The sequence below is a fragment of the Lacerta agilis genome, chromosome 5, assembly GCF_009819535.1.
Source record: "Lacerta agilis isolate rLacAgi1 chromosome 5, rLacAgi1.pri, whole genome shotgun sequence".
Classification (NCBI taxonomy): domain Eukaryota; kingdom Metazoa; phylum Chordata; class Lepidosauria; order Squamata; family Lacertidae; genus Lacerta; species Lacerta agilis.
Genome location: NC_046316.1, coordinates 46,333,932 through 46,350,091, shown reverse-complemented (window position 1 = coordinate 46,350,091; position 16,160 = coordinate 46,333,932). Strand labels below are relative to the sequence as shown.

At 39.8% G+C, this 16,160-nt stretch overlaps 1 protein-coding gene across 3 annotated transcripts in view; it reads left to right on the top strand.

Moving 5' to 3' along the window:
* The window catches only part of ATRNL1 (attractin like 1), a 505,113-nt gene that overhangs the window by 348,310 nt on the left and 140,643 nt on the right, over positions 1–16,160 (top strand). For all 3 annotated transcript variants that reach the window (XM_033149571.1, XM_033149570.1, XM_033149569.1), the window contains one exon: positions 8,730–8,837. In XM_033149571.1, coding sequence (XP_033005462.1) covers positions 8,730–8,837 — 108 coding nt within the window. The remainder of the gene's footprint in view (positions 1–8,729; positions 8,838–16,160) is intronic.

Genomic DNA, 16,160 nt, shown 5'->3' with positions numbered 1-16,160 from the left:
TTTGAATTCATTAATGAGTCATGGTGTTTCATTAACTAAAATAAATTTGAATTATGGCATTAAAAACTTGAAATTATAGTTGTCTAATGGAAATAATATTTCCAAATTTCCATTTTGAACAAAATAAATAATAGGATGGTTTTGACTATAATCCTTACTTAGTTCCTCAGAGGTCCACAAAATTAGTCTCTTCAGATACTACTAAATATTTCACAGCACCCCATAATGTTGTCATCTCTGTAAAATACCAGTTGATGTTCAACCAAGGCACGTTATCAGGCTGAATTATAAATAGCACCCCACTGGAGCTTAAGATAAGAAGCTCTCCAAGTTGCCTTTTTCAGTGATAAGAGGTTGGAACCTATTTCAAAGATGTTTGTGAAATTGTTGTTTAGGGTTTTTTAGTAATAAAATGGAGATCAGTTGTTTAAGATAACCTCTTTATTGTAAAATGGGAAATAGAACTGGTGTGTGATTGAATAAAGTGTTCATCATTTCAGAAATGGTTTTTTGAAAGTGTTCTAAAATCTCATATCATACTTTCTGAACTAATAAGAACTTGACAGTACTTTTCTGATGCTGTCATAAGTGCCTTATAGCAGACAATATTTAATTATACAATTTCAGAGATGTGCTGTAACTGTAGTAATGTGTGTTAATTGCTATCCAGCAGAGATAGGGTGTAGTTTCTGCAAAACAATGAAAATCTGTAATTAAGTATTCTTATCACTACACTGGGATTTACTGGGATTTACTGTGAAGGTTCAGTGTGAGTGTTAGTCATTAGTTGTTATAAAGGCAAATAACAGCCCATCATTATTTACCCAGATCAGAGCTCATCTGTATTTTTAAGGTAGCATTTAAGACTACGTTAAGTTTCTGGATATATGAACTGAACTAAATAACTGTTCCACAACAACTGTTCCACAACAAATTAGTTGTATGAATAATTTTTTACAAGCACAGTCAGGGTTAGCCCAATACATTTTGCTACCCAAGCAGCTTGTATCACGCAGTCTCAAAGAGTTGACCAAAGATCCCAGCTTAACGGATCATCATAGTTGGTTGAGGCAGAACTCTCAGCTGGGATAGCTACGTACTTTGTGTTACAGTCTCCTGTGGGCAGGGCTGTCTGATCTAAGTACTATTTAAAGATAAAGAACCAGAGGAAAGGAGAGTAGTGGCCTTGAAATTGTCAACAGTTAGCACATAGGTCACCTGGTGAGTGTCTTACCCACTGTAGTAAGATGTATTGTATATTATCATTTCTTGTTGTGTGTGTACACACAAAAAGGAGTGCATTTCTGTACTTTTCCTTTCTTTTAAAGAAAAGATTCAGGACTGTCATAGGAGAATGAAGCTATGAGATGGGAAGGAAATGCAACTGTTTTCAGCTGTGTTTATGGTGGTATTCCACATTCTGATAAGATGTATAAGACATCTGTGCATATCTGGATGGTTATCTTTCACTCCCTTTCACATTTATTTCGAGGTTCCTAGAGATGGTTTTGTGACAAGTAGTACTGTTTCTATCATGGAAAAATGGGACAGATTGTGGAAGTGTTTCCTCCTAACTTTTCTCAAGTAATAAACTACACCCCATCACAATAGTCCCATATTTGCCAGGAGTACCTGTTCTCACTGCATTTTGGTTGAATCCGTGAGTTTTAATTTTGGGCTGATTTTGTGTCTTCAATATTTTATCTCTCCTGCTTGTTCTCCCACTCATTCTATGGTTCATGTATTTATAGACACATACCGGTATATAGGGTGTCATGAGAAAATGTTTGAACTTGGTTTTTCACTTTCAACTTTGCCCTTTCCTAAATTCCTGGGTTATTATTTTGTTTATTACTTTACTGGAAGCTCATTCATGAAAGCACTCTGTGCAACTGGAGCAGGGCCATCTTAAAGGGATCGGCCGCTGTGGCGCAACGATCCCTTGGTGCCCCCGGCGTGCCCCCGGTCTGAAGCTCAACATAAAAAAAACTAAGATCATGGCCACTGGTCCCATCACCTCCTGGCAAATAGAAGGGGAAGAAATGGAGGCAGTGAGAGATTTCACTTTCTTGGGTTCCATGATCACTGCAGATGGTGACAGCAGTCACGAAATTAGAAGACGCCTGCTTCTTGGGAGAAAAGCAATGACAAACCTAGACAGCATCTTAAAAAGCAAAGACATCACCTTGCCGACAAAGGTCCGTGTAGTGTAAGACCAAAAATCCTTGGTTCTGAAGCAAGGAATTATGGGAGTTTGGGAATTGTGGGCTGTTATGAGAAACTGACCGAGGACTGCCCTCGGCCAAGAATGTAGAGGGTTATCTTTAAGACTTTTACAACCGGCAGATCCGCTGGGGAGTGTGAGATTCACAACTGCAGTGAGTCGCTCTGATATCCTGATAAGAACTTAGGGGCCAGCTGGCGATTGTTAAGTCTGTGAGAAATTAAGGAGAGAACATCAAAAGAGGCTGCAGCTGCCATCTTCCTGATAGGTGAAGAGTAATGATCAAAAGGTGTGGATTGGTCAATCAGGATAAGAGATTGTCTCTCATAGGAGGAAAATCGGGAGGCCTATAATTGTCTGGCCTTTTGTAATGCAGAGCTTAGAGTTTAGGAACTTGGGAAACATCTCAGAAGGATCTTAGAATGGGAACCTAAGGAAGCTTAGGAGGAGCATGCCTTTGTCATCATGCCGGAGGGTGAGATGCCTGAGAGAGAACTACCTGCCTTTGAGATGTAGATTTCAGCTAAGTATCAGATCCTTGCCACTCAAGGGAGAAGGATTAAGTGAGTCTTTAAAGTTAGCATACTAGAATGTTTTTGTTTTCTTTGCATGTAACCTGTTGTTGGGAACTATACTTTATGTATCTTTTTAGTAACTTTTAAATAAATGTTTAAAGGAACTGTTGTTCTGGGTTTTTGTTCATCTCTGAGTTATGCTTGGCTAAATCCAGGTCTGCCGTAAGTCCATGCTATCTCATAAGGGAACGTAATTATCTGTGGCTCTGGTTTGAGCCGGGAGGCTGTGCAACCAGCACAGGTGGGACTGCCCTCTTGTCCCTGTCCTGGGTTCGCAGCTAAGGTGAAAATCTATAGAGGGTGGTGGCAGCGAAAAGAGCATTTGGGCCAGCCTGCAGGGGCTGGGGTCCAAACAGACAGAGTAACTGTGCAACCGGGGTGCCAATAGTGGGAAAACTGTTGGGCTAAGGGGGGCGCGGTTACTACAGTCCGTATAGTTAAAGCTATGGTTTTCCCAGTAGTAATGTATGGAAGTGAGAGCTGGACCAGATCAGAAGGCTGATCGCCGAAGAATTGATGCTTTTGAATTATGGTGCTGGAGGAGACTGTTGAGAGTCCCATGGACTGCAAGAAGATCAAACCTATCCATTCTTTAAGAAATCAGCCCTGAGTGCTCACTAGAAGGACAGATCCTGAAGTTGAGGCTCCAGTACTTTGGCCACCTCATGAGAAGAGAAGACTCCCTAGAAAAGACCCTGATGTTGGGAAAGATGGAGGGCACAAGGAGAAGGGGACGACAGAGGATGAGATGGTTGGACAGTGTTCTTGAAGCTACTAACATGAGTTTGGCCAAACTGCGAGAGGCAGTGAAGGATAGGCGTGCCTGGCGTGCTCTGGTCCATGGGGTCACGAAGAGTCGGTCACGACTGAACGACTGAACAACAACAAAAAGAAGTTTCAATCATTTAATAATAATATTTTATTGAATAATTGCTTTGAATTGTGGGGTGGCAGGCCATGGTCTTCAAATTATTAAAATTACTAGGAATACTTGGGCAGGGTATAAGTATGCAAGAATTACATAATCAGATGTAGCTGTATAATTGTGCACCCATCTCTAAATGTGGGTTATTTGAGCTAATAATTCAGAGAAGGCAGAGTCTGACTATTTCGCAGGAAATCATGCCATTTACTTTCAATCATTGTGAGTGCATCTGCCCATTATCATATTTGGGAATAAATGTAAAACATGTCCAGTAAAACTTTAGTTTGAATGATCTGTGATTTCAGTGACATTTTGAATGAGCTCATGCAACTGCTTTGAGTGCCTCTGGCAATGCAGTGGGTCATTGTTGTATGACAAGAACTTACCTTATTATGGTAAATTCATAACTTGCTTTCTTACTCTTCACTTCTCTGAAAGTAAATGTGGGCCACTGAGGATAAGAAATAAAAATTGAACTATGTACCTGATTCACTAACCTTGAAGACAATAATGTTGTGCTTTCTATCTCGCCTATGTTAAAAATAAAATAAAATTCTTGGTACAGTGCCTAGGAATTTCCTAAAAATGGGTGGGCTTAAAAAAAAATATCTTGGCAGTGTCCTTCTTGATCATTTATACTCTGAATCCAAACAAACATTCAGAAGAGTCCTGGTACTCATCTGCTTAGCATACTTGAGTTTTGTGTGTGTAAAATTAGTGAAGCTGAACATTCAAAACCAACGATCTATATATGATGGGCCTATGAAGCAGAGAAAAAAATACCTCAGGAATTTTTTTAGCTGGTATAGAAGTAAGTAACAAAATTATAGGGGCCAAACTTGAACCATCAAAGCTTTCCATCCAGATTATTTAGCTACTATTTGTTGGCTACTTGTTCTAGGGGGAAATGTAATTTAAAGATTCTTTAGGTGTCAAATACTGCATACAGCTGATCCTGTGCAATTATTGCTCTCACAGGGCTCCTGCAACCTGTACAAAGTAACATCAGTTTAAAGTCTCAGGCCAGGGCTGGTCCAATATATTATGCTACCTGTGGAAAAAGACACAATGCTTCTGTCCTTCCTCATTCCATGTATAGGACTGGCCACTGAATCTTGTTTCTACACTGAGGATGGATAACATCATTCAGTGCATCTGAAGGAAGTGGGCTAGTTTAGGGAGTGCTTGAGATACCAGTGGTGCACACATTTCTAATATCCAACAGAAGGTAATGGTCTGGGTGGTCTCAGAAGGAATGGCTGGGGGTGAGGGCTGCTGCTCCCAGCACCTACCATCTGATGCAATTGTCTCACTGCTTAATGGTAGTGTCAGCCTCTTCTTGGGTTCACAAAGGCTGTCTAGTCTAATTTGCTTTTAGCGTTTACCATGAAGTCTCTGTTGCTTTTGTAGAATTGTGACCTGCATATATCTAGCTCTTATAACCAGCTGGCAGTTACTTTTGAGTGGCACATCTAGCATTCTTTATTGTTTTAAACCAGAGGTCAGCAAACATTTTCAGCGGGGAGCCAGTCCACTGTCCCTCAGAGCTTGGGGTCCAGACTATTTTTTTTGGGGGGGGGTGAACAAATTCCTATGCCCCACAAATAACCCAGATATGCATTTTAAATAAAATGATACATTCTACTCATGTAAAAACACACTGATTCCTGGACCATCTGCGGGCTGGGCCTTAGTTTGCCTACCCATGTTTTAAACAGAGAACAAAGGGAAGGGTATGGTTGTCTCAGGGCTAGCCCAACAAAATGAAGCGTGTTTCTCCCCATGTCAGGGAAGAAGGGGTGACTGAAGATTTACTACAGGAACAAGGAAGGAATAAATATCTATGTTGGTAACAGTAGGGTGTGTGAATCAAATCAACCTTACCCGATGCTTGAAGTGGGACTCAAATGCCGCCATGGGGAAGAAAGGGGCCTGCTCTGAATCATGGCAGGCAGGTGCATAACCACACAACACTCTTGAGCATCTTGCCTAGAAATGAGATATTCACAATTGAATTGTAGTTCTCAGGGATCTCAAGATACAGGAAGGGCCTCTTAAGCAGGGGGTGCACCCTCGCCTCCTTCAGGGTAGCCAGAACAACTCTCTTCTGCAGTGAACCCACCAAATCAATCCTGTCTGGTCAGATTTTATCAGCCATGATGGACAAGGATCAAGAAGACACTTGGTTGCCCAGACACCCTCAAGCATCTTGTCCAAATCATCAGGCCCAAACAATTGAAATTGATCCCATACAATCTGAGCAGCTGGTGCTCTGGGCAGTTCTGAATTTTTCCTAGCAAAGGTGTTGAGGTCAGTACAAAAGCTTTACAAACCTGGCAAAATCCTTTGAGGAAATTCTGTAGAGTTAATGCTATATCAGGGCTCTGGGGGCATTGTGAGGGAATTCAAAGGGCAGGTGCCAGCCACAGCTACCTGAATTTCAGCAGGGAAAGGAGGGCATGGCCTGGGTGGCAGTAGCTGGTATTTGGGGTCAGCAACAGGGTAGATAGTGGACCCTTCTGAGATGTCATGCAATCAACAACTTCCCAACAGTGCCTCCCTTAATGCCAAGTCTCCTACTTCCTCTTATATTCAAAGCATGTGTTGTTGGATACATGCTGAAAAAAACAGTCAAATAATATCTTCTTCACCAGCATACTCCTAATTTATTATTATTTTTTGTATTGTATTGTTATTTTCATGGAGTAGCATTTTCTCTGAAGGGACAGGCAGAGTTTTGCTACCCTGCTATCAGCCCTTAAATTACTCTAAGAAGCCACCAGAGTATTGAACAGAGTACTGTATAGTGCATATGCTTCTCACAGAGCATCTAAGTGTCTCATGTGCCCAATTTCTGATTTACTTTTGGATAAAAGCATTGTTTTGCCAATGCAACTAGCAAATGGTATTCTAACTCTGCATATCTTGTATGTATGGGCAAAGCCTGTGAATAAACATTGCACTAGCCAACGTGATCTATGATTATAGAAATCGAATTTAGTTTTGAGTATCATTCCCCCCCATATCATGATTGCATGGTTTTTTATATTTTCATTTTGGAGCTGTGTTCTTTTATTCACAAAGGAAACCCCACATTTGAAATACAAATGTGAAAGATGATTGAAAAACGTTACTAGGTGTACTTGCTGTATTGTCATAGCCCTTAAATCAAAAGCCTTAAGTAATAAGGTGTCATGAGGAATTTGCTTGCATACCCTTTATTATCTCAAAGGGAATTTTATGTAGAGAATGTTAGAGTACTAGCTGAATTTACATTGAAGGGGCCTTTTGAAGCATTGATGAAAAATTCTAAGGAACTTACTGTGAAAACAATATTAAAAGAAATTGTATTACATGATTTTTTGTTAAGAGCTGAGTTGTAAGTAGCTATTGTAGCCAGGAATGAAAGGTCAAGGCAAGAGTCAGAGCTGGGAAGAGCTACTGTTGCCCAGAAACAGCCTAAGCAGCAAGTCTTTATAGCTCTTCTTGTTGAGGAGAGCCAGTGAACAGTCATTCCAGTGCTCGGAACCTGTTGCTGTCCATGCAGCTATATAAGCTTATGCCCCAGTGGCTCAATACACTGGGTTACCCTATAGCTGTCAACCTTTTCCTTTTTTTGTGGGAAATTCCCTTATTATAGCATTGGGAAACAGCAGGGAGGGTTGACAGCTATGTATATAGCAGTGGGGAACAGCAGGGAGGGTTGACAACTATGGTTACCCAGAGGTTCCTGGTTCTAGTCCTGACAGCTCTTGACTTCTGTTCCTTCTGGGTACCATGAGATTTTTTTTCATGTAAAGAAGCAAGCAAGCAATGAAACTTACTTGATAATTAATTTGATTTAAATATTTAATATTGCTTTTATTCATTTCATACACCCAGGGAAGAAAGATTTGTATTATTTAGTGCTGCTCACCCATTTTTATTTGCTCAGGTTTAATTAGTATTATTGTTAGAGACTGAGGGGGGAAATATAAATTAGCTTATGAGAATGTGACTGTGGCTCACTGAACATTGGCATGACGTCAGTGGGCTTTCTAAGCAACCTGAGCATAATGTAGGTCTTCAGGTTCCTCAGTTACATTGGCACCAGGTCTCTAATGCTCAGACATTATTCTTCATGTTTAAGTAATAAGGGAAGGGACTGCATACAAACTGCAGACAGTGTCACTAATAACTCCATCTGGTTTCAGTACAAGTGCATGGGGAATCTGAAGGCGGACAGTGTTTGTTCTTGGCACAGGTTCATTGAGTTTGTCTTTTGATCAGACTTCAGATGAAAATTTCTTGCCACCATTTCTTCATGTTCCTTAAAGAAATCCTCTCTCTGTGTGTAACAAAGAGGGGGGGGGCTGGGCTGGGCTTGACAGTTACTTGGAGTACTAAGGGAAAGCATAATTTATGTACCCTTGTTCCAACTTTTGTGAAAATATACAACTAGTCATCACAAGGTACATGTGTGGTATAGGGGTTCACTCTGAAACATTAACAAGGAGGTAGTAATTTTGAAGTCAGCTGACTTTCTTGTACTGTACCAGCATTCAAGATGTGCAGTACAGGCAGACACTTACAGTACAATTTTAGCAAAAGATAGTTGGGAGGCTGAAAGAAAGTGGCATCCTTTATCAAGGCTGAGGATGAACTGAATTCAAGCAACCATTCACAATACTCACTAAAACCTGGTTTGGATTGCCATGGAAATACCTTAGTTTTGCAAAGTATAGGTATTAGTGGGAATGGGATTGTTTGCACCATAATCCAGTTAGACCCTGGAAAAGCTGTGGTATGTTGCATGTTCAGCCATGTGACCATGTAAGAACATACTTCCCTGGGCCTCTGGGACCTTTTCGCATGTCTGGAGACCATGAAACTCCACTTAAGATAACCCTGGTATATATTGTTTCGAAATGTCAGTTGTCATTTCTGGATAAATGTTAAGTGAATTCAGCTACTGAGTATCATATTTTGAAGTTATTTCATTGAAACCTCTTTTCCCTTCCATCAGCAACTTATGCGGGAGCGGCAGCAGATGGCCAGCCGTCCCTTTGCTTCTGTGGACGTAGCACTTGAAGTAGGAGCTGAGCAAACAGACTTTCTACGAGGGCCATTAGAGGTAAGAACTGTGGTGCGGATGGGGGACCATTTCAATTTGCATACTGATATTGCTAGTCTCATCTGCATCTGCTTCTGAAACCAAGACGAGTGTGATTACCCGGAGCTGACAAGTCGTAGCTACATATGTTGTGCCGTTTTTGAGGCTCATCGTTTCAGTAGCATGACATGAGCAGTAACAAAAGCCACTGGAGAATCTATTAGCTGAGGTTGGAGTGACAATCTGCTCACCTGGCAGCCCTTTCTCAGTGGATAAGAGCTGAAAGAGTTTAAGATGCACATATTAAACAAGCCTCAAATGTAGTCCTCTGAGTACATAGTGCCCCCTAGTTAATGGTTCACATCTATCTTAATTAACTGAGATTGCTCTTTAAAATGAGCTTTGTGTTACATTTCATTATTCTACTTTTATTTGAGAGGCTTGGAGAGTACTGTCTACAGAGTATGTTGTCGTTTGTGACTAATGGCTACATTACGGCATTTTTATTGTAAAGGCAGTACTTCTGAAAGAGAAATTATAATATGCTAAGCAGTGGGATGCTGTATTGGAATAGTGTAATAATGCATGAAATAGATTCTGGAAGAGTCACCTAAAAATAAAAAAGAACTACAAATAGAGGATGATGACTAATCTAATTAGGACTCTCTTTTTATTCAGTCATATTCATATATTTCTATACCTTTATTTACAGTATTTTGTTTATGAACTGTATCTTTTCTAGAACCAAAACAGCTCTAGAATTCTCCCAAATTATCAATTAGCTTTCACTAATTCCAGTTTTTCTTAAATCTAAGTTTTGTCTTGAGTATCTCAGTACCCTCTTTCCAGGAGGGAAAAAAGGAACCTAAGTCCGCCCTCCCAGTTAATTATAAAAACCTCAGGGTACCATCCCATGCTCAGATAAATGGCCATAGAGCTCAATAAGCTATAGAGGAGTGGAGATAAATTTGTTCATATCCCTTTTCTTTTTCTTTAAAAATAGCTTAGTTCAGTCTCTATTTTAAATAAACAAATAAATGTCACAAAGTGAGGCTGGCATGGGTTGTGGAGGTTTCGTTATCAGGACTGCAGTTCATGGGGAGAGGAGGTTTAGTCTTCCCTCCCTTGAAGTCCTAAATATTGGTCTCTGCACAGTTACAAGGCACAACAACAACAACAACAACAACAACAATAGTCATCATAGCTGTTTGGGGGATTTGTTGAGGGGATCTCAGCTGGAGAAGGAAGCAATATATATATCCCCTTCCACGTGCTGTGCTGCCAATAACAGTTGCATGTTGTTTCTGCAATTAAGAAAAAAAAGAGATTTAACTGCATGCTATGCATTGAATGTACCATTTGACCCTAATATAGGATTATTATTACCCATTACAACTGTACAATTGCAACTGATGTATTAGGAATGGAGTGGGGTTGCAAATCTTTTTTTGTTTCAGTACTGAAGAACTGTGTGGTCCAACATAGAGTGATACCTCTGTAAAGAAACTTAGATTTCCTGCAACTAGTTATTTCCAACAGCACATTCATTGCAATATAACAGGATTTCATAGAAATGCCTTTATAAGTACTTAGCTGAGGTGCTGCTACTGTATACCAGGCTCATTGTAATCCCAAAGACCAATTCTTGCTGAGTTTTCAGTCCTTCTAATAAATAGAAACTGATGACAATATTTATTGCTGCCATAATTTGAGTGTTTTCAAAGCAGAGTGCATTAAAACAGTCGGTCTTGCCAAATAAGCTGTGCTAGATTGTGACCAGGGAGTGCAGCTGTCAACATCAACACCCCCATCTTCAGCTGTCTGGTGAATTTCCCTTTTGGAGAGAAACAAAGGGACGCTCCGAGCTATTCAGGATGATGACTCAACAGCTGCATACAAAACTAAAGTTTATGTAATTAATCTGGAAAGCAATATTGTTATGCTCTATTTGGGTGGGAAGGGACAGGGTGGGTGGTGGGAGCACAGGCTTGTGGATTGTTTACTTACAGCTTATATAATTAAACTTTAGAAGTAAACATCAGAAGTTAATTGCTGCCATTTTCTATGACATGTTTTATTTAGAAACAACTGTGGAAGCTGAAATATTTTAATTATATTTTTGAGTTCTTATTAGGGTTTCTTCCTCCTTTATTTCTATTCTAACTGTACTCTGATGTTAGTACTCACTCCTTGGATATGTTCTGCCTAGCCTTATTAACATATACATAGTCTGGATACTATTCAGTTTTTTTCCCATTAGAGGTTTGCAGTCTGCAGCAATAAGGTGCATTGCCCTGAATAGTAAAGTAATATGGTGCAATGTATTGATTGGCGTGTGGTATCTACTTCATGGTGTTCAATATAAAGGATGAGCTTTGTCTTATAAAATTAAATTACAGGTCTGTTTTGAACTTACAAAAGGAAAGTAATAAAAATTACATTTGTTCTTAATAGTCACAGTTCTCCTTAGCCCTATAGTTGTATTCTAGTTAATATTATTGAAGAGGGTACGATGAAAGTAGGCTATTTCCATGCTATCCCATTTTTAAATTCACTACAGTTACATTGTGATTTATTGGAAACTATCTAACTCCATCCCTTTAATGACTTACAAGGAAGAGGAGGTCATAGCATTGTCCTAATTATGTTTGTTTTTACAATCACTGCAATCTTGCATGTGTTTTGTATTTGTTAGGTGGCATCAGTTGACGTGGGTGGCACTGTGGGTCGGCGGTTGCAATCCCTGCGATGGGGTGAGCTCCCGTTGCTCGGTCCCAGCTCCTGCCCACCTAGCAGTTCGAAAGCACATCTAAAGTGCAAGTAGATAAATAGGTACTGCTCCGGCGGGAAGGTAAATGGTGTTTCTGTGTGCTGCTCTGATTCGCCAAAAGCGGCTTTGTCATGCTGGCCACATGACCCGGAAGCTGTACATGGACTCCCTCGGCCAGTAACACGAGATGAGTGCCGCAACCCCAGAGTCGGACACGACTGGACCTAATGATCAGGGGTCCCTTTACCTTTACCTATCAGTTGACATAGCATTCTGGATGTTGACTACCGGTATATTTTGAATCAACATGGAACTTTCATATGATTATCTTTTCCAAGAGAATGTAGAAGTATTTGCATGTAGGACTTGCATTGTTGAAATAAAACCTCCCACTTACAGTACATTAGTACAGTTGCAAGTTAAGTTCATGTCAACCTCTTTCTCCAACCTTATTTTGTCAAATTTTATTCAAGGATAATTTGGATCAGGTATAAAGTCGTATCACTTTTTTATTGACATTGTAATAACTCTGTCATTTCCAGTGATGTTATATTGACTGTGAGTCATTTAGACAAAACATAATGTCAGAGTAGCCATTACCCACAGTACTATAGGTCTTCTACTCAGTTTGTTAGTGAAAATGTTGTACATTAATATTGCTTCTAACATACATAATGTTGTGCGTTTCCACACTGATGGATGTTTTATTTGCATTTAATGCTAATTACCAGGTACTGTTCCTTTATTTCTGGTGTGATGATATACATTCAGTGTTCACTTGTTGGATATTACCTTAGGGTAGGAAGCCAGCATAATTTACGCTGCCTGAAGTTAAACCAGCATAAAGTACGCAAGACACAAACCGTGTTCAGGAGCAAGGCCACTGCCAACTGATTCTGCCCAAGCCTGGCAGTAAGAAAACAAGCCTTTAAATGGTGTCAGACTTGCACCACTCTTTTTGCCAGTTTAAGTTCTTATTGGTTTACATGGACTCATGACTGAGCTGAACAGAGTGAGGATTTTGCATAATATTTAGTAGAGTGAGGATTTAGCATTTTCAACATGAGTTATGCTGGCCTCAGCTAAACCAGCTTCAGGTAGAATGAGGGACTTCCAGTGGCATATCTCTGGCTGCGCCATGGTTGGGGAGGCAACCAGGTGATTGGCTGATTGACTGAATGATTGGTTTTAGAACAGTATATTTTACTATGGCCACTTAACCCACCAACTAAAAGAAGAAATGCATCATTGAAAAAGAGGTCAAATATTTGCTTAACGTTTGTACTATGCCTGCTAATACACATGTGTAGGTGCATATTTATCAACCATCAGCTACCGTGTGTAAGATGGAGTTGAGGAACGGGTGCTTGCTGGGTCCAGGATGGGGCAGTGGCATCATCAAGCTGGCAGGGGCGGCAGATGCAGGTCTGCAGCTGCCGCCATCCTGGTCCCAGCAAGTGACAGCACTGCCACAGTCACATGATTCTTGGTCCAGACAGCCCTTCTAATACAGGATGGTTTCACTGGACAGTGCTTCAAACAGAGAAGCATCTTCTGTAAAGCAGGTCACATGATCACTGGCCTCTACTGCCTCTCATTTCATTTGCTAATTATGAGGTCAAAGCTCAGTCGGTTGAGTATGAGACTCTTAGTCATGGGTTCGAGCCCTACATTGGGCTAAAGATTTCTGCATTGCAGGGTGTTGGACTTGATGACACTTGTGGTCCTCTACAATTTTATATGGTTTTTTTTCAGGGAAGCTTTGCACATATGTAGTTGTGATCGGTTCGGAAATCTGTGGGCTTAAATAGCCTTCAGAAACTCAGACCTCAGACAGCTTCGGGGTTAAAATGGCAGTGTGCCCCTCAATTCAAGGATATGTCTCCAACTGGTGCTGGTACTATTATATTTGCTTGCTTTTATTGTGCTATAGAAGTATTTATATTCTTCACACTTTCAGTAGCTATGCGTTCTTACTCAGCACTGTCTAAGTCCTTACTTGTGTGGTATATTTCCTTGTATATATTAAAAATACACTTACTTGAATGATCTAAGTCCCAGTGAGATTTGAGGTTATTCTGCAAAGCTGTATAAATAAATCCATTCCCGCCCCCGTTAATGAAATTAGTTATAACAATTTTTAGAAGTCTGTATCATGAAGAAGCTTGAGCCCAAGCTTCAGTTGGCTGCCATTGTGCCATTGGTGGCTGCTAAGAATTCAGGGTGATTTATAAGTACAATACAATCCAGTGCGCGAGCTTTGTGCGTTCAGGTAATTGAAGTTTATACTAACAAGCAAGTTTGCTGTTTTCCCTTGCCAATAAAGTGGGGGGACTTTTTAACTTGCTTTGCAAACCAACATCATTTTTTTGCTGGGCTCATATTCCTGCTTAATTTAAATAATTTAACGAGCAATTTTAAAATCTGCAACCCAAGCATACTTGATTATTTTATACAAAATGAAACTGGTATGTGTGCTTCATCAGCAGTACACTTCTTTTACTCCTCCCTAATAGCAAAAGTTCTGCAGAAACTGGAAGTGCATTATTTCAACCTTTCTCACATGTCATCTCATTGATCTGTTTCACAGACCCTTTTTACCTCCATTTCTCTCCTGTGTGGAAGGCTACATTTGTTCCCAAATTGACTTCACAGAAAAGCATAGCATATTTTACTGTGAAGACACAATCATGTCACATGATCTTAACATTATAATGCTGCATAAACCTGGAAGTATGCACATTTCTGGTCACTGTACCTCAAAGGGGTATTGTAGAGCCGACAAAGGTGTGGACACTCTCATTTGGGGGGGGGGGGGACTCCACTGTGGTGTGACACCAATAGGTGAAATTAATATTTTGGTGATTGCATCCCACAACTAAGTTTTCCCTATCCTTATCCTCTCTTCCTTTCATTGTCTCTACCATAGTTTCTAATGTCCATACTAGCATTATATTTACTCTTCATTGTCTATCCAGTGAATGCTATTCTTTCTATTCTTGGATTATTTCTTGCTGTTCTATTTACTCCTTCCACAGTCTATACTAGAGTGACCATAAATGTGTAGCCTCATGCCATTCTTGCCCCAGGAAATGGAAGATTGTATCAGCCCATTTTCTTTCATTTTCTAGCTTTCTTCTTTCTCCAAATCCAATTCCAAATTGCTTTTCTACCTTTCTGCATCTCCACTGATTTGCTCCACACTTTGACCTCAAAACATACAATATCACCCTCTTACTCACCCCACCCCACCCCATCTCTTCATCCAGTATGTTTTTCTCTAACTTGTCAGAACTCTGTGTAGCTAGAAATTGCCCTTCCACTCAGGCTGCCTCATTTATCTGGAAAACGTTTTGTCTCTCAGGCTATTGAATCTCTTCATTTGAGATATTGCCTCAAGACCTTTCTTTTTTCCTTAGCTAATGGCAGGTTCTTTCTGAAAAAACATTTTGTGATACCTCGATGAAGGATGTTATTTTCAGAAAAAGATATTCTGTCGTTTTTATATCAAGGCTCAATACCTGCCTCAAAGGAAAACAGAATTTTGGTTTACTCTCAACAGTGCTTCCTTCTGTAGAAAAGAAAATCCTATAAATCTTGCGTCATGTTTATTTTCAGATTCATTGGTCTTGAAATATTTCTAATTCTGCAACTATTAAACACAAATCTATATTTTAACTCGAATCCCCCAATGCTATAGCTAAACATACACTCATATGTGTATGAACCTGGACATGATTAGATACAGTACACATTTGTCATAGATTGTTTTTAAAGGTTTTCTGTTCTTTATCCAATAGGTAAATAGAATAAAAGACTTAGCATTGGGTTAAGGCAGAAATATTTCAGCTCAACCATGCTTTTGCTTCTTCAGCATACAACATATATTTTGCCCAGGGAGGCAAATGATGCCATCATTATATATTTTTATGCACCAAGCAAATCCTTTCTTTTATAACTAGGCCTTTAACCTCTAATTGTCTGTGGTCTTATAAAAGTGGGTGGAATGTTTTTAATGTATATATTTTTCCATTGGTTTTAATGTATATATTTTTTCCATTGGTTTTAATGTAATGGGTTGGTTGGTTTATTGGTTATAAGTTGCTTTTGTTTGCTTGAGCAACAAATTCAATAATAATAATAATAATAATAATAATAATAATAATAATAATAATGTCTAGGAAGAGTTGACTTTATAATACCTTTGACTACCCACAACTCTTTCTCACATAGGATAGTGCTGTTTTGTTTTGTTTTGTTTTCTCCCAGGTTGAGTAGTTTTTCATGTACTGTGGTACCTCGGGTTAATAACTTAATTTGTTCTCGAGGTCCGTTCTTAACCTGAAACTGTTCTTAACCTGAGGTACCACTTTAGCTAATGGGGCCTCCCACTGCTGCCGCACCGCCGCCGCACAGTTTCTGTTCTCATCCTGAAGCAAAGTTCTTAACCTGAGGTACTATTTCTGGGTTAGCGGAGTCTGTAACCTCAAGCAGCTGTCACCTGAAGCATCTGTAACCCGAGGTACCACTGTATTCTTGTGGCTTGGGCATATATGTCTCTTAGCTTTTAATTA